Below are 19,015 nucleotides of genomic sequence, written 5' to 3'. Positions count from 1 at the left end.
TTACCTTATTATTATTAATCTCTTCTTTGTAACACATGCTTTATTAGAAAAAAAGGTGAAGTATGTATTTGTCTTTTATGGTAATACAATACACAATTTAGTTCATCTTGGCTATCTTTTCATGAGAGGTGCTTGTTTCTATTATGAAATATGCTTACAGTAAAGGGAATCCACACCAGACACCTGGGAGGCAGAGGAAGAACCACTTACCCAGCATGTGCTGCTTCAGACCAACCCTGACATGACAGAGTAGCCACTCCTGTTCCAGGTGTTACTAATGTTAACTCAGCCTCCCAATCACAGCCACACCTTTCTCTCACAAACATGGCTTTTATTTAAGATTAAAGGACACATCACCAGGCTGAAAGGCCCACCCTCAACCCCTGTGAAAAGGCCTTGAGAAACAGGCTCTCTGTTCTTCCCTGTGAGAACTCTGACAGGACTGATACATTACCTGGATGAACTTTTGAAATGATGAAGGCAGCACGTCATCCATATACCCAATGTCTTTGGAGAAACGATTTAAAATTCTTCCTGTAAGAACAGGATATGAGAAATTACTCTTTGACCCAGACAGGCCCTTTAAGACAAACAATTCATGACCAAATAAAATAATATTTTAAATGCATATTTATTTAATATATTTCAGAGTCATATGAAATAAGCTGATGTCAGTGGTAAAGAAGGAGAAAATAGGATAATACCTAAAAAGAAACAAAACTACCACCAAATAGAAGTTGGTGGGATTGAAATTAGCCCTTGGTTTTTAAAAGAATGGTGGGATGAGGGCAGGGAATCTTGTGGAAGGGTTGATGGATTTCAGAATGTTCCCTCCTTCTAGATCCATCCCATCTAAGGCTTCATTCCAAGTGCTTCTTATCATTGATTTTATTTGCCTTCTCAAAATCCACTAAAACAGTATATCCTAAATGCTGCAGAATTGGAAGATGAGAATTTCTAATATCTACTGCTTTTAATGATTTAATTCAAACAACCCTGAAGCTACACAAATACATATATACACACAATCAATTTTGGTGTATCCAGGGAAATGTGTTTATCTACCCTGGGAAATGTGTTTATCTACCCCTCTGAGCTTCATTTGTAATTGAAGCTTCAGGAAGCCAGCCTGCAGATGAGATGTGGGACCGCTACCTGCTCTTCCTGACCTCAGTCACAGATGACTTCCTCCCAAGGCCCTTCACATCAACCCACAACAGGACGATGAATGAGCAGCAGTTGGGGCTGAGTTTCAACTTCTGCTGGGATGTGAGGCTCTTCTGTTGTCCACAGGGTGTCTGATTCACTGGAAGCACAGAGTCTGCCCACACCAGGAACTGGAGTCACTGGAAGCTTTCACACTTGGCCAGGCCTGCATTACAGACTGGGCCTCAAATTTCCCATCTCAGACTTAGGAAATACAGATGAAGAAACTGTCTTTTAGTGACACCTTTGGCAGATCTGGTGACAACTCTTCTGATATTGTAAGAATGCCTGCTTTAGAGGGTGATTCTCAGGATTAAATAGGCTCTTGCAGGTGAAAGAACCCAGCCACGATGCCAGGTAAGTTACCGGCACTCAACCACCAAGGTGAGATGATGATTCTGACCCCCAGGTTCTGCAGCATCACGTCCCCTGGGAAAGTCCACCAGGCGCTGTAGGAGGTCCACTTGGTAAAATGCAGATTCTGATTCAGGAGTGCTGGAGGAGTTAGAGAGTCTGCATTTCCACCAAGCTGCCACATGACACCCTTTCTGCTGTTTCCCACACCACACTTCGAGGGGCAAGAGGTTGGGTTATTTAATCAGTTCTGCTTTAGGAACATTAAAATCAAATGGGTTATTTTTCAAATATTCTAGATAATTTTGCTACGTACATAGTCTTCTTTTTTTTTAAGATTTATTTATTTATTCCATTTTTGGCTGTGCTGGATCTCCATTGCTGCACATGGGCTTTCTCTAGTTGCAGCATGGTGGTTTCTCTTGTTGCTGAGCATGGGTGTTAGGCACACAGGTTTCAGGATTTGTGGTGCATGGACTTAGCTGCCCTATGGCATGCGGAATCTTCCCAGACCAGGGATCAAACCAGTTATCCCTGCATTGCCAGGTGTATTCTTAACCACTAGACCACCAGGGAAGCCCTGCATGGTCATTTTTTAACTTCTCAAAGTAATAATACCAAAAACAAGGAAACTGTATGTCAAAAAATGTTAAAGATACAGTTTACATGCATATGGTTTCATCAGTGGAAGAGTACAACTATTTAACATAGGCAGAATTTGGAAACCCTGTAAATACAATTCAGCTTAAAAAGTGTTTAAGGTAATGATGGAATTTTTTTAAAAATGAAAAGGCTACCCAGAGATGAACAGTACATGAAAACACCCCTTTACTTTTCACCAGATGTGGGTGACTTAAGGTCTGAGAGACTGAGGATTAGCAAAGTTTGTAGAATACAAGAAAAACAAAACCAATGAGAAAAACCATCTCTCCACATAGCAACTACAAAAACTGAACTAAATATTAGATATCATAAAAAAAAAAAAAAACTAAACTCTAATCAGCAATGAGCTGAGTGCAGAAAATGTGAGGTCAGCAAGTTTAACAGTTACTTCTTGCACTAAGAAACATTAAGAGAACAGATAGTGATAAACCCACAGCAAACATTATCCTCAAAGGTGAAAAATTGAAAGAATTTCCCCTAAAGTCAGGAACAAGACAAGGATGCCCACTCTCACCATTACTATTCAACATAGTTTTGGAAGTTTTAGCCACAGCAATCAGAGAAGAAAAAGAAATAAAAGGAATACAGATTGGAAAGAAGAAGTACAATTCTCAATATTTGCAGATGACATGATCCTCTATATAGAAAATGCTAAAGACACCACCAGAAAATTACTAGAGCTAATCAATTAATATAGTAAAGTTGCAGGATATAAAAATCAACACACAGAAATCCCTTGCATTCCTATACACTAGCAATTAGAAAACAGAAAGAAAAATTAAGAAAACAATTCCATTCACCATTGCAACGAAAAGAATAAAATACTTAGGAATATATCTACCTAAAGAAACAAAAGACCTATATAGAGAAAACTATAAAACACTGGTGAAAGAAATCAAAAAGGACACAAATAGGTGGAGAAATATACCATGTTCATGGATCAAAAGAATCAATATAGTGAAAATGAGTATACTACCCAAAGCAATCTATAGATTCAATGTAATCCCTATTAAGCTACCAATGGTATTTTTCAAAGAACTAGAACAAATAATTTCACAATTTGTATGGAAATACAAAATGCCTCAAATAGCCCAAGCAATCTTGAGAAAGAAGAATGGAACTGGAGGAATCAACCTGCCTGACTTCAGGCTCTACTGCAAAGCCACAGTCATCAAGACAGTATGGTACTGGCACAAAGACAGATACATAGATGAATGAAACAAAATAGAAAGCCCAGAGATAAATCCACGCACCTATGGACACCTTATCTTTGACAAAGGAGGAAAGAATATACAATGGATTAAAGACAATCTCTTTAACAAGTGGTGCTGGGAAAACTTGTCAACCACTTGTAAAAGAATGAAACTAGAGCACTTTCTAACACCATACACAAAAATAAACTCAAAATGGATTAAAGATCTAAATGTAAGGCCAGAAACTATAAAACTCCTAGAGGAAAACATAGGCAAAACACTCTCTGATGTAAACTGTAGCAGGATCCTCTATGACCCACCTCCCAGAGTAATGGAAATAAAAGCAAAAATAAAAAATGGGACTTAATTAAACTTAAAAGCTTTTGCACAATGAAGGAAACCATAAGCAAGGTGAAAAGACAGTCTTCAGAATGGGAGAAAATAATAGCAAATGAAGCAACGGACAAAGAATTAATCTCAAAAACATACAAGAAACCCCTGCAGCTCAATTCCAGAAAAATAAATGACCCAATCAAAAAGTAGGCCAAGGAACTAAACAAACGTTTCTCCAAAGAAGACATATAGATGGGTAACAAACACATGAAAAGATGCTTAACATCACTCATTATCAGAGAAATACAAATCAGAACCACAATAAGGTACCATCTCACGCCGGTCAGAATTCAGTTCAGTTCAGTCGCTCAGTGGTGTCCGAATCTTTGCGACCCCATGAATCACAGCACGCCAGGCCTCCCCGTGCATTACCAACTCCCAGAGTTCACTCAGACTCACTCCCAACGAGTCAGTGATGCCATCCAGCCATCTCATCCTCTGTCATCCCCTTCTCCTCCTGTTCCCAATCCCTCCCAGCATCAGAGTCTTTGCCAATGAGTCAACTCTTCGCATGAGGTGGCCAAAGTACTGGAGTTTCAGCTTTAGCATCATTCCTTCCAAAGAGTACCCAGGGCTGATCTCCTTCAGAATGGACTGGTTGGATCTCCAGGATGGCTGCTATCAAAAAGTCTACAAAATAAATGTTGGACAGGGTGCAGAGAAAAAGGAACCCTCTTACACTGTTGGTGGGAATGCAAACTAGTACAGCCACTATGGATAACAGTGTGGAGATTTCCTTAAAAAACTGGAAATAGAACTGCCATATGACCCAGCAACCCCACCGCTGGGCATACACACACCAAGGAAACCAGAATTGAAAGAGACATGTGTACCTCAATGTTCATCACAGCACTGTCTACAATAGCCAGGACAAGGAAGCAACCTAGATGCCCATCAGCAGATGAATGGATAAGAAAGCTGTGATACATATACACAATGGAATATTATGCAGCTATTAAAAAGAATGTATTTGAATCAGTTCTAATGAGGTGGATGAAACTGAATCCTATTATACAGAGCAAAGTAAGTCAGAAAGAAAAACACCAATACAGTATATTAACACATACAGATGGAATTTAGAAAGATGGTAACGATGACCCTATATGCGAGATAGCAGAGACACAGATGTAAAGAACAGACTTTTGGACTGTGTGGGAGAAGGCGACGGTGGGATGATTTGAGAGAATAGCATTGAAACATTTATATTATCATATGTGAAACAGATCGCCAATCCAGGTTCCATGCATGAGGCAGGGTGCTCAAGGCTGGTGCACTGGGATGACCCTGAGGGATGGGATGGGGAGGTAGGTGGGAGGGTGGGTCAGGATGGGGAACACATGTACATCCACGGCTGATTCATGTGAATGAATGGCAACCCCCCACACACACAACATTGTAAAGCAATTCAGTTCAGTTCGGTCACTCAGTCATCTCTGACTCTTTGCGACCCCATGAATCGCAGCATGCCAGGCCTCCCTGTCCATCACCAACTCCCGGAGTTCACTCAGACTCACGTCCATTGAGTCGGTGATGCCATCCAGCCATCTCATCCTCTGTCATCCCCTTCTCTTCCTGCCCCCAATCCGTCCCAGCATCAGAGTCTTTTCCAATGAGTCAACTCTTCACATGAGGTGGCCAAAGTACTGGAGTTTCAGCTTTAGCATCATTCCTTCCAAAGAAATCCCAGGGCTGATCTCCTTCAGAATGGACTGGTTGGATCTCCTTGCAGTCCAAGGGACTCTCAAGAGTCTTCTCCAACACCACAGTTCAAAAGCATCAATTCTTTGGCATTCAGCTTTCTTAACAGTCCAACTCTCACATCCATACATGACCACTGGAAAAACTAAAGCCTTGACTAGATGGACATTTGTTGGCAAAGCAACGTCTCTGCTTTTTAATATGCTGTTTAGGTTGGTCATGACTATCCTCCCAAGGAGTAAGTGTCTTTTAATTTCATGGGTACAGTCACCATCTGCAGTGATATTGGAGCCCCCCAAAAATAAAGTCTCTCATTGTTTTCACTGTTTCTCCATCAATGCCATGAAGTGATGGGACTGGATGCCATGATCTCAGTTTTCTGTATGTTGAGCTTTAAGCCAACTTTTTCACTCTCCTCTTTCACTTTCATGGTGTTCTTCATATCTGAGGTTATTGATATTTCTCAAGGCAATCTTGATTCCAGTTTGTGCTTCATCCAGCCCAGCATTTTTCATGATGTACTCTGCATATAAGTTAAATAAGCAAGGTGACAATATACAGCCTTGACATACTCCTTTTCCTATTTGGAAGCAGTCTTTTGTTCCATGTCCAGTTCTAATTGTTGCTTCCTGACCTGCATACAGGTTTCTTAAGAGGCAGGTCAGGTGGTCTGGCATTCGCATGTCTATCAGAATTTTCCACAGTTTCTTGTGATCCACACAGTCAAAGGCTTTGGCATAGTCAATAAAGCAGAAATAAATGTTTTTTTCTGGAACTCCCTTGCTTTTTCAATTATCCAGTGAATGTTGAAAATTTGATCTCTGGTTTCTCTGCCTTTTCTAAATCCAGCTTGAACATCTGGAAGTTCACAGAAGAACTGTACAAAAAAGATCTTCACGACCCAGATAATCACAATGGTGTGATCATTCACCTAGAGCCAAACACCCTGGAATGTGAAGTCAAGTGGGCTTTAGGAAGCATCACTACAAACAAAGCTAGTGGAGGCAAAGGAATTCGAGTTGAACTATTTCAAATCCTAAATGGTGATGATGTAAAGTGGCGCATTCACTATGCCAGCAAATTTGGAAAACTCAGCAGTGGCCACAGGGACTGTTAAAGTGAGTTTTCATTCCAAGCCCTAAGAAAGGCAATGTCAAAGAATGCTGGGTCTTATGGTGGTTGTATTCCTAGTTTTCTAAGGAATCCCCATACCATCTTCTATACTGACTGTACCAATTTACATTCCCACCAACAGTGCAAGAGGGTTCCCTTTTCTCCACATCCTGTCCAGCATTTATTGTTTGTAGACTTCTTGATGATGGCCATGCTCACTGGTCATCTGAATGCAGAGTTCCAAAGAATAGCAAGGAGAGATAAGATAGCCTTCCTCAGCAAGCAAAGCAAAGAAATCAAGGAAAACAATACAACGGGAAAGACTAGAGATCTCTTCAAGAAAATTAGAGATACCAAGGGAACATTTCATGCAAAGATGGGCTCAATAAAGGACAGAAATGGTATGGACCTAAAAGAAGCAGAAGATATTAAGAAGAGGTGGCAAGATTACACAGAAGAACTGTACAAACAAAATCTTCGTGACCCAGATAATCACGATGGTGTGATCACTGACCTAGAGCCAGACATCCTGGGATGTGAAGGCAAGTGGGCTTTAGGAAGCATCACTACAAACAAAGCTAGTGGGGGTGATGGAATTCCAGTTGAGGTATTTCAAATCCTGAAAGATGATGCTGTGAAAGTTCTGCACTCAGTATGTCAGCAAATTTGGAAAACTCCGCAGTGGCCACAGGACTGGAAAAGGTCAGTTTTCATTCCAATCCCAAAGAAAGGCAATTCCAAAGAATGTTCAAACTACCACACAATTGCACTCAGCTCACATGCTAGTAAAGAGATCCTTAAAATTCTTCAAGCCAGGCTTCAGCAATACATGAACCATGAAATTCCAGATGTTCAAACTGGTTTTAGAAAAGGCAGAGAAACCAGAGATCAAATTGCCAACATCTGCTGGATCATCGAAAAAGCAAGAGAGTTCCAGAAAAACATCAATTTCTGCTTTATTGACTATGTCAAAGCCTTTGACTGTGTGGATCACAATAAACTGTGGAAAATTCTGAAGGAGATGGGAATACCAGACCACCTGATCTTCCTCTTGAGAAACCTGTATGCAGGTCAGGAAGCAACAGTTAGAACTGGACATGGAACAACAGACTGCACCCAAATAGGAAAAGGAGTACGTCAAGGCTATATATTGTCACCCTGCTTGCTTAACTTATAAACAGAGTACATCATGAAAAACACTGGGCTGGAGGAAGCACAAGCTGGAATCAAGATTGCCATGAGAAATATCAATAACCTCAGATATGCAGATGACACCACCCTTATGGCAGAAAATGAAGAAGAAGTAAAGAGCCTCTTGATGAATGTGGAAGAGGGGAGTGAAAAAGTTGGCTTAAAGCTCAACATTCAGAAAACTAAGATCATGGCATCTGGCCCCAACACTTCATGGGAAATAGATGGGGAAACAGTGGAAACACTGGCTGACTTTATTTTTATGGGCTCCAAAATCACTGCAGATGGCGACTGAAGCCATGAAACTAAAACAACTTGGCTCCTGGGAAGCAAAGTTATGACCAATCTAGACAGCATATTAAAAAGCAGAGACACTACTTTGCCAACAAAGGTTCATCTAGTCAAGGCTATGGTTTTTCCTGTGGTCATGTATGGATGTGAGATTTGGACTGTGAAGAAAGCTGAGCACCAAAGAATTGATGCTTTTGAACTATGATGTTGGAGAAGACTCTTGAGAGTCCCTTGGACTGCAAGGAGATCCAACGAATCCATCCTAAAGGAGGTCAGTCCTGGTGTTCATTGGAAGGACTGATGTTGAAGCTGAAACTCCAATACTTTGGCCTCCTGATGTAAAGAGCTGACTCATTTGAAAAGACCTTGATACTGGGAAAGATTGAAGGCGGGAGGAGAAGGGGACAACAGAGGCTGAGATGGCTGGATTGTATCACCGACTCAATGGACATGGATTTGGGTGGACTCCAGGAGTTGGTGACATACAGGGAGGCCTGGCGTGCTGTGGTTCATGGGGTTGCAAAGAATCAGACACAACTGAGCAACTGAACTGACTGAATTGATTCTGACTGGTGTGACGTGACATCTCATTGTGGTTTTGATTTGCATTTCTCTAATAATGAGCAATTCGAGAAGGCAATGGCACCCCACTCCAGTACTCTTGCCTGGAAAATCCCATGGATGGAGGAGCCTGGAGGGCTGCAGTCCATGGGGTCGCTAAGAGTTGGACACGACTGAGGGACTTCACTTTCACTTTTCACTTTCATGCATTGGAGAAGGAAATGGCAACCCACTCCAGTGTTCTTGCCTGGAGAATCCCAGGGACAGGGGAGCCAGGTGGGCAGCCGTCTATGGGGTCGCACAGAGTCGGACATGACTGAAGCAACTTAGCAGCAGCAGCAGGAGCAATAATGAGCAATATTGAGCATCTTTTCATGTGTTTGTTAGTCATCTGTAGTCTTCTTTGGAGAAATATCTGTTTAGGTAGTTTTCCCACTTTTTGATTGGGTTGTTTTTTTCTTCTGGTATTGAGTTGTATGCTGCTACTGCTGCTAAATCACGTCAGTCGTGTCTGACTCTGTGCAACCCCATAGATGGCAGCCCACCAGGCTCCCTCGTCCCTGGAATTCTCCAGGCAAGAACACTGGAGTGGGTTGCCATTTCCTTCTCCAATGCATGAAAGTGAAAAGTGAAAGTGAAGTCCCTCAGTCGTGTCCGACCCTCAGAGACCCCATGGACTGTGCCTTCCAGGCTCCTCCGTCCATGGGATTTCCCAGGCAAGAGCACTGGAGTGGGGTGCCATATGAGCTGCTTGTATATTTTGGAAATTAATCCTTTGTCAGTTGTTTCATTTGCTATTATTTTCTCCCATTTTGAGGGTTGTCTTTTCACTGGGTTTACAGTTTCCTTTGCCGTGCAAAAGCTTTTAAGTTTAATTGGGTACCATTTGTTTGCTTTTATTTCCATTATTCTAGGAGGTGGATCATGGAGGATCTTGCTTTATTTTATGTCATCGAGTGCTCTGCCCATGTTTTCCTCTAAGAGTTTTATAGTATCTGATCTTATATTTAGGTCTTTAATCCATTTTGAATTTATTTTTGTGCATGGTGTTAGGAAGTGTTCTAATTTCATTCTTTTACATGTAGCTGTCCAGTTTTCCCAGCACCACTTATTGAAGAGGCTGTCTTTGCCCCATTGTATATTCTTGCCTCCTTTGTCAAAAATAAGATACCCATAGGTGCATGGGCTTATTTCTTGGCTTTCTATCTTGTTCCATTTGCCTATATTTCTGTTTTTGTGCCAGTTTCATACTGTCTTGATAACTGTAGCTTTGTAGTATAATCTGAAGTCAAGAAGGTGGATTGCTCCAGTTCCATTCTTCTTTCCCAATACTGCTTTGGCTATTTGGGGTCTTCTGTGTTTCCAAAAGAGTTTTGAGATTTTCTGTTCTAGTTCTGTGAAAAAATGCCATTGGTAATTTGATAGGAATTGCATTGAATCTGTAGATTGCATTTGGTAGTATAGTCATTTTCACAATATTGGTTCTTCCTACCCAGGTACATGGAATATCTCCATCTGTTTATGCCATCTTTGATTTCTTTCATAAGAGTCTTATAATTTTCTGTGTACAGGTGTTTTTTTCTCCTTAGGTAGGTTTATTCCTAGATATTTAATTCTTTTTGTTGCAATGGCGAGTGGGGATTGATTCCTTAATGTCTCTTTCTGATTTTTCATTGTTGGTATATAGGAATACAAGTGATTTCTGTGTATTGATTTTTGTATCCTGTGCCTGTGACTTTGCTAAATTCACTGATTAGCTCCAGTAATTTTCTGATAGTATCTTTAGGGTTTTCTATGTATAGTATCATGCCATCTGCAAACAGTGAGAGCTTTGTTTCTGCTTTTCTGATCTGGATTTTTTTTACTTATTTTACTTCTCTGATTGATGTAGCTAGGACTTCCAAATCTATGTTGAATAGCAGTGGTGAGAGTGGACACCCTTGTCTTGTTCCTGATCTTAGGAGAAATGCTTGCAGTTTTTCACCATTAAGAATAACATAGGTTGTGGGCTTATCATATATGTCGGGAGCCAGCACAGGAGATCCCACCCATAGCAAGGTCATGCAGATGAGACCTGACAGGCAAGGAGGATCAGGACTCAAGGGACACCCTGGACCTGATCGAGCATCTACCCTGAAACCAAAGTCTGTCTGTCCACTGTTTACTATATTATGCCTTTAACCAACTCTTTTGACATTCAGATTAGATCAGTCGCTCAGCCTTGTCCGACTCTTTGCAACCCCATGAACGGCAGCACGCCAGGCCTCCCTGTCCATCACCAACTCCCGGAGTTCACTCAGACTCAAGTCCATCGAGTCAGTGATGCCATCCAGCCATCTCATCCTCTGTCGTCCCCTTCTCCTCTTGCCCCCAATCCCTCCCTGCATCAGAGTCTTTTCCAATGAGTCAACTCTTCACATGAGGTGGCCAAAGTACTGGAGTTTCAGCTTTAGCATCATTCCTTCCAAAGAAATCCCAGGGCTGGTCTGCTTCAGAATGGACTGGTTGGATCGCCTTGCAGTCCAAGGGACTCTCAAGAGTCTTCTCCAACACCACAGTTCAAAAGCATCAATTTTTCATTGCTCAGCCTTCTTCACAGTCCAACTCTCACATCCATACATGACCACAGGAAAAAACATAGCCTTGACTAGACGGACCTTTGTTAGCAAAGTAAGGTCTCTGCTTTTGAATATGCTATCTAGGTTGGTCATAACTTTCCTTCCAAGGAGTAAACGTCTTTTAATTTCATGGCTTCAGTCATCATCTGCAGTGATTTTGGAGCCCAGAAAAATAAAGTCTGACACAGTTTCCACTGTTTCCCCATCTATTTCCCATGAAGTGATGGGACCGGATGCCATGATCTTCGTTTTCTGAATATTGAGCTTTAAGCCAACTGTTTCACTCTCCACTTTCACTTTCATCAAGAGGCTTTTTAGTTCCTCTTCACTTTCTGCCATAAGGGCGGTGTCATCTGCATATCTGAGGTTATTGATATTTCTCCCGGCAATCTTGATTCCAGCTTTTGTTTCTTCCAGTCCAGCGTTTCTCATAACGTACTCTGCATATAAGTCAAATAAGCAGGGTGACAATATACAGCCTTGAAGTACTCCTTTTCCTATTTGGAACTAATCTGTTGTTCCATGTCCAGTTCTAACTGTTGTTTCCTGACCTGCATATAGGTTTCTTAAGAGGCAGGTCAAGTGGTCTGGTATTCCCATCTCTTTGAGAATTTTCCACAGCTTATTGTGATCCACACAGTCAAAGGCATTGGCATAGTCAATAAACAGAAATAGATGTTTTTCTGGAAGTCTCTTGCTTTTTCCATGATCCAGCGGATGTTGGCAATTTGGTCTCTGGTTCCTCTGCCTTTTCTAAAACCAGCTTGAACATCAGGAAGTTCACGATTCACATATTGCTGAAGCCTGGCTTGGAGAATTTTGAGCATTACTTTACTAGAGTGTGAGATGAGTACAATTGTGCGGTAGTTTGAGCATTCTTTGCCATTGCCTTTCTTTGGGATTGGAATGAAAACTGACCTTTTCCAGTCCTGTGGCCACTGCTGAGTTTTCCAAATTTGCTTTCATATTGAGTGAAGCACTTTCACAGCATCATCTTTCAGGAAAGGCCCACTTGACTTCACATTCCAGGATGTAACAGGGGGCTCTCCCTGACCACCTTTCTCTGAAGGAGATCAACTTAAGGCTCTAATTAATAAGTCTCCTGGACATGAAAGGAGTATTTCAATTCAAACCCCTCTGTTGGCATTTTAGATTCCTTGTCAGGTTTATCCATACTCTCGCAACTAACGCACATGATTGTTCATAACATCCCAACCATGACCTTTGAGCGGTGAAAAAGTTGTGGTACATATACACAACAGAGTATTACTCAGCCATTAAAAAGAATACATTTGAATCAGTTCTAATGAGGTGGATGAAACTGGAGCCTATTATACAGAGTGACATAAGCCAGAAAGAAAAACACCAATACAGTATACTAAAACATATATATGGAATTTAGAAAGATGGTAGCAATAACCCTGTATTCGAGACAGCAAAAAAGACACAGATGTATAGATCAGTCTTTTGGACTCTATGGGAGAGGGAGATGGTGGGATGATTTGGGAGAATGGCATTGAAACATGTATAATATCATATATGAAACAAGTCACCAGTCCAGGTTTGATGCATGATACTGGATGCTTGGGGCTGGTGCACTGGGATGACCCAGAGGGATGGTATGGGGAGGGAGGAGGGTTCAGGATGGGGAACACGTGTATACCTGTGGCGGATGCATGTTGATATATGGCAAAACCAATACAATATTGTAAAGTTAAAAAATAAAATTAAATAATAAAATTAAATTAAAAAAAATAAAGAATAATACTGCATTGTTGAGCCAATGCTTGCTTTCCCATTGTGTGCCTTGGAGTGCATTAGTTGATATAGTTAGAATGTAGGAAAAACAAGTAGTAGCCTTGGCATTAGCAACATAAGACCTTTGAGTTAATAAGTTCTTTCTTTGTTGTAACCCACTGCACCTTTTCTCCATAAGAATGTAACTTTATTTTCTGAGGGGGACGCAGATTGGAAAAGTAAAGAAAAAACACTTTAAGGGAAAACAAGTTTTCTGGTTGACCAACCTTTATCAGGAAAAAGTCATAAAATGTTAACAGGCCATAGGGCCAGAAGATAATGTACACAACAGAAGACCCTTGTAAGTGGAAAGGTATGTGAAAAAGATCCTGGTTTCGATAAAGGTTAAAACTGATGGAATGTTGAGCTGACTCTGCATGACTCTGCATCTTTCACTTCTGTAAATGTGTAACTCAGGGTATAAAAGCTCCTTTTGAAAATAAAATTGCAGACCCGTTCCACCTAAGCTTGGTCTCCCCGTGTCTTTCTTTCTCTCTCTCTCACTCACTCTCTCTCCTTCTCTTTTTTTCAGACTGATCCCCTGGAGCACAGAGGCTCTCTGAGTTCACTTTCCTGCCTGAGCTTCTAAGACCCCATCGAGAGGGCACCTGAGGCCTCTGTGAACAGAGCAAGTCCCGTGTCAGGGGATATATTGGCTTTCTGTGTAAACAAAGGAATATCAGCCTCTTTCTCTCTCCTTTACTTTCATCTCTCTCACTGACACTGTTCATCCTGAGGGTATCCCTGGCCTCTGCTGAGGCTGGACCCCGGCACATATATAGCCTTTACTATGTTGAGGTAGGTTCCTTTATTTCCTATTTTCTGAATAATTTCAATTATAAATGGGTGCCAAGTTTTGTCAAAGGCTTTTTCTGCATCTGTTGAGATTATCATATGGTTGTTTTTTTTTTATTTTATTTTTAGACTTTACATAACTGTATTAGTTTTGCCAAATATCAAAATGAATCCGCCACAGGTATACATGTGTTCCCCATCCCGAACCCCCCTCCCTCCTCCCTCCCCATTCTATCCCTCTGGGTCGTCCCAGTGCACCAGCCCCAAGCATCCAGTATCGTCTTTCAATTTGTTAATATGATGTATCACATTAATTGATTTGCATACATTGAAGAATCCTTGTACCCCTGGAGTAAACCCAATTTGATCATGGTGTATGAGCTTTTTAATGTGTTGTTGAATTCTGTTTGCTAGAATTTTGTTGAGAATTTTTGCATCTATGTTCATCAGTGATATTGGCCTGTAGCTTTCTTTTTTTGTGTTGTCTTTGGTTTGGGTATCAGGGTGATGGTGGCCTCATAGAATGAGTTTAGAAGTGTTCCTTCCTCTGCAATTTTTTGAAAGAGTTTTAGAAGGATAGGCATTAGCTCTTCTCTAAATGTTTGACAGAATTCACCTGTGAAGCTATCTGGTCCTAGGCTTGCTTTTTGGGAGACTTTTTATCACAGCTTCGATTTCAGCACTTGTAATTGGGTCATTCATAATCTTTATTTCTTCCTGGTTCAGTAATGGAAGATCAAACTTTTCTAAGAATCTGTCCATCTCTTTCAGGTTATCCATCTTATTGCCATGTAGTTGTTTGTAATAGTCTCTTATAATCATTGTATTTCTGTATTGTCTGTTGTAACCTCTCCTTTTTTATTTCTAATTTTGTTGATTTGATTCTTCTCTCTTTTGTTCTTGATAAGTCTGGATAAAGGTTAGTCAATTTTGTTTATCTTCTCAAAGAACCATCTTTTGGTTTTATTAATCCTTGTTATTGTTTCTTTCATTTCTTTTTCATTTATTTCTGCTCCAATCTTTTTTATTTCTTTCTTTCTGATAATTTTGGGGTTTCTTTTTTCTTCTTTTTCCAGTTTGTTTTAGGTGTAAAGTTAGGTTATCTATTTGACACTTTTCTTGTTCCTTGAGGTAGGATTGTATTGCTATAAACTTCCCTCTTAGAACCACTTTTGCTGTATCCCATATGTTTTGACTTGTCGTGTTTTCATTGTCATTTGTTTCTAGGAATTTTATTTCCCCTTTGATTTCTTCAGTAACCAGTTCATTATTTATAAACATATTTTTTAATCTCCATTTGTTTGTGTTTTTCTACAGATTTTTTTTTCTTGTAATTGATATCTAGTCTTATAGCATTGTCGTCAGAAAAGATGCTTGATACAATTTCAATTTTTTAAAATTTACTGAGGTTTGATTCATGATCCAAGATGTGCTCTCTCCTGGAGAATGTTCCATGTGCACTTAAGAAGAAGGTGTATTCTTCTGCATTTGAATGGAATGTCCTGAAGGTATCAATGAGATCCATCTCATCTAATGTATGGTTTAAGACTTGTGTTTCCTTATTAATTTTCTGTTTTGATGATCTGTCTGTTGGTGTATGTGGGATGTTAAACTCTCCTTCTATTATTGTGCTACTGTCATTTCTCCTTTTATGTCTGTTAGTATTTGTCTTATGTATTGAGGTGCTCCTGTGTTGGATGCATAGATATTCAAAATTGTTATGTCTTTCTCTTGGATTGGTCCCTTGATCATTTGTAGTGTCCTTCCTTATCTCTTGTAATCTTCTTTATCGTAACATCTATTTTGTCTAATATGAGAATTGCCACTTCAGTTTTCTTTTGCTTTCCGTTTCCATGGAATATATTTTTCCATCCTCTCACTTTCAGTCTATATATGTCTTTAGGTCTGAAGTGGCTTTCTTGTAGACAGCATATATACAGGTCTTGTTATATCCATTCAGCCAGTCTGTATCTTTTGCTTGGAGCATTTAATCCATTTATATTTGAAGTGATTGTTGACATATAGGTTCCTATTGCCATTTTCTTAATTGCTTTGGGTTTGCTTTTGTAGATCTTTTTCTTCTTTTGTATTTCCTGACTATATAATTCCCTTTAACATTTGTTGTAAAGCTTGTTTGGTGGTACTGAATTCTATTAACTTTTGCTTGTCTCAAAAGCTTTCGATTTCTCCATCAATTTTGAATGAGATCCTTGCCAGGTAGAGTTATCTTAGTTGTAGATTTTTCCCTTTCAGTACTTTAAATATATCCTGCCATTCCCTTCTGACCTGCAGTTTCTGCTGAAAGATCAGCTGTTAAGTAAATGGGATTTCCTTTGTACGTTACTTGTTGCTTTTCCCTTGCTGCTTTTAATATTTGTTGTGTGTTTAATCTTTGTTAGTTTGATTAGTATGTCTTAGCGTGTTTCTCCATGGGTTTATCCTATATGGGACTCTTTGTGCCTCTTTGACTTGATTGACTATTTCCTTTTCCATGTTGGGGAAATTTTCAACTATAATTTCTTCAAATTTTTTTCTCAACTTTTATTTTTCCCTTCTTTTTCTAGGACCCCTATTATTTGAATGTTGGTGCATTTAATATTGTCCCAGAGGTCTCTGAGACTAACCTCAGTTCTTTTCACTCTCTACTTTATTCTACTCTTAAGCAGTTATTTCCACCATTTTATCTTCCAGCTCATTGATCTGTTCTTCTGCTTCAAATATTCTGCTACTGATTCCTTCTAGAGTATTTTTAATTTTATTAATGTGCTGTTTGTCTTTATATGTTTATTCTTTAATTCCTTTAAGTCTTTTTTAATTGATTGTTGCATTTTCTCCATTCTATTTTCAAGGTTTTTTATTATCTTCACTATCATTATTCTGAATTCTTTTTCAGGCAGTTTGCCCATTTCCTCTTCATTTATTTGGGCTTGTGTATTACTAGTCTGTTCCTTCATTTGTGCAGTATTTCTCTGCCTTTTCATTATATATTTTTTTAACTTACTGTGTTTGAGGTCTCCTTTTCCCAGGTTTCAAGTTTGAATTATTTATTCCTTTTGGTTTCTCCCCTCCTAAGGCTGGTCCAGTGGTTTGTGTAGGCCTCATGTAGGGTGAGATTTGTGCTGAGTTGTTGTTGTTTTTTTCCTCTGATGGGCAAAGTGAGGTGTTAATCCTGTCTGCTGATGATTGGGTTTGTATTTTTGTTTTGTTTGTTGTTTGGATGAGGCATCCTGGGTGATGCCAGGTCTTGTATACAAGTGGCAGCCTTTGTGGGAGTTCTCACTATTGAATACTCCCTAGGGTTAGTTCTCTGGTAGTCTAGATTCTTGGAGTCAGCACTCCCACTCCAAAGGCTCAGGGCTTGATCTGTGGCCAGGATGGAGATTCCTCAGGTGGTTTGTTATGGCATTAAGTGGGATTAAAATAAATACCCAAAAACAGGAAACCAAAGATGAATGCTAGACAAATGGAAGTTACAAAATCAGGCAAATAATAATTAAAATAATGAAATATACACATATACATATACATCCATAAGCAAAATCAAAACAGACCAACAAACATAAAGTACAGTAGATTGACTCAGCGAACAAAGGAAACAAAAAATGATATACGCCAGTTAAGAACAAAACTAACTAAAGCACAAATTGGAAAACAAAACTACAGCAAGGTGCCAAATGGGGAATAAAGCAGTGAAAGCAAAACTAAGAAATATGGTGAGAAAAAGAAAGAAGAAAGAATAGAAATACAGAGTTAAATAAAGGTATATAAAGAAGATTTATATATATTAAGGATCAATTGCATGGGGGAAATAAGAGTAGGAAAAACAAACAAAGGAATAAATGTAGAAAAATAATAATAGATTTTAAAAGTTTAAAAATTAAAATTAAAAAGAGAGGGGATAAAAAGTAGAAGAAGACAAAATGAAAACTCCACAGAACTTAAAAAGGCCAACATACAGGCAGAGTTTTATAACAGCAATAAAAAGTGTGATTGAAGGAAAATTTAAAAAAAGAAACCCTCAAAAGCTTAATTAGATTTCACAGTGCTAATAAAATCAACAACTACAAGGGGTGGGGGGGATCCAAAATAAACTACAGAACAAGTCAAAGATAAGAATAATAAATGTTTTCTTGAGTCTCTGCTGTCAGCATCCTTTCCCTCGCTGGGAGTCATAGTCCACCTTACCTCCCTAGGATGCCCTCCAACTGTGCTGGTCTCTGGACCTGCTGTGGGGGCAGCTCAGACTCTAATCTGGTCCTGTTTCTGTGTGTTCTTGCCTCCAATGTACACAGCTATCAGAACTAGTGTGTTTTCTTTTGTGGAGCTCTCAGTGTCCTTTTATATAGACACAGAGTCTGCCTAGTTCATCATATGGATTTAATCTGCAGCTTGTATAGCTGGTGGGAAGGTTTTTTGTCTTCTTCCTTAGCCACACTGTGCCCGGGTTTCAATTGTGGTTTTATTTCCACCTCTGCATGTGGGTCATCCCCAGGGGTTTGCTCCTGAGGTTGCCCTGGAGGACTTGGGTCTGCCCCAGTGAGGGCCACATGTGGAGATGTTGCAGCTGCTTGGGTCACGGGGATTCTGGCAGCACCAGGTACTCAGGGGAGTTGGTGGCTAGGGCAGCAGGAAATATACTGCTGTAGAAGGGTATGGCAACCAGTATTGGCCAATACACTCCAGTATTCTCGCCTGGAGAACCCCTCTGACAGAGAAACCTCACAGGCCACAGTCCACAGGGTTACAGAGTCCAACACGACTTAAGTGACCCTATGTACATAGACTCAAGACTTTTTTTGCCTGTGGCAGCTCTGCCCCAGTGAGAGTTGAGCATTAAGGTGGTGCAGCTGCTTGGGCTGTGGGTACCTGATGGCGCTAATTGTGCAGGGGCATAGACTGTCTCTGCCACAGGAATTATGGCCCTATCAGCATCTTTTTTCAAGCCTCTGGTAGCTGGTGATCAGAAGACCTCTTTGGCTAGTTCTATCTCCATAATTCTACCCATTCAGGCACTTAGAGGGCTCCCTTGCCTGGGGTGCTTCTCTGTTGTTCAGGAGATCAGGCACACAGAGGAGCCCCCCAGACTGGGGTCCTACTCTGTAGATCCATGCATCAGGCAGTTAAAGTGGCACCTTGGATGGG

General features: G+C 40.2%; 1 protein-coding gene across 1 annotated transcript in view; it reads right to left on the bottom strand.

Annotated features, from left to right (window-relative positions):
• LOC129624634 (ATP-binding cassette sub-family C member 4-like) overlaps positions 1-19,015 on the bottom strand; it is a 369,352-nt gene that overhangs the window by 94,978 nt on the left and 255,359 nt on the right. The window contains exon 20 of the mRNA XM_055542789.1: positions 455-534. Within this exon, the coding sequence (XP_055398764.1) occupies positions 455-534 (80 nt within the window). The remainder of the gene's footprint in view (positions 1-454; positions 535-19,015) is intronic.

The sequence above is a fragment of the Bubalus kerabau genome, chromosome 12 (genome assembly GCF_029407905.1).
Source record: "Bubalus kerabau isolate K-KA32 ecotype Philippines breed swamp buffalo chromosome 12, PCC_UOA_SB_1v2, whole genome shotgun sequence".
Taxonomy (NCBI): domain Eukaryota; kingdom Metazoa; phylum Chordata; class Mammalia; order Artiodactyla; family Bovidae; genus Bubalus; species Bubalus kerabau.
Note: the sequence above shows the minus strand (reverse complement) of the source record. Positions and strands in the feature narration are given on the sequence as shown.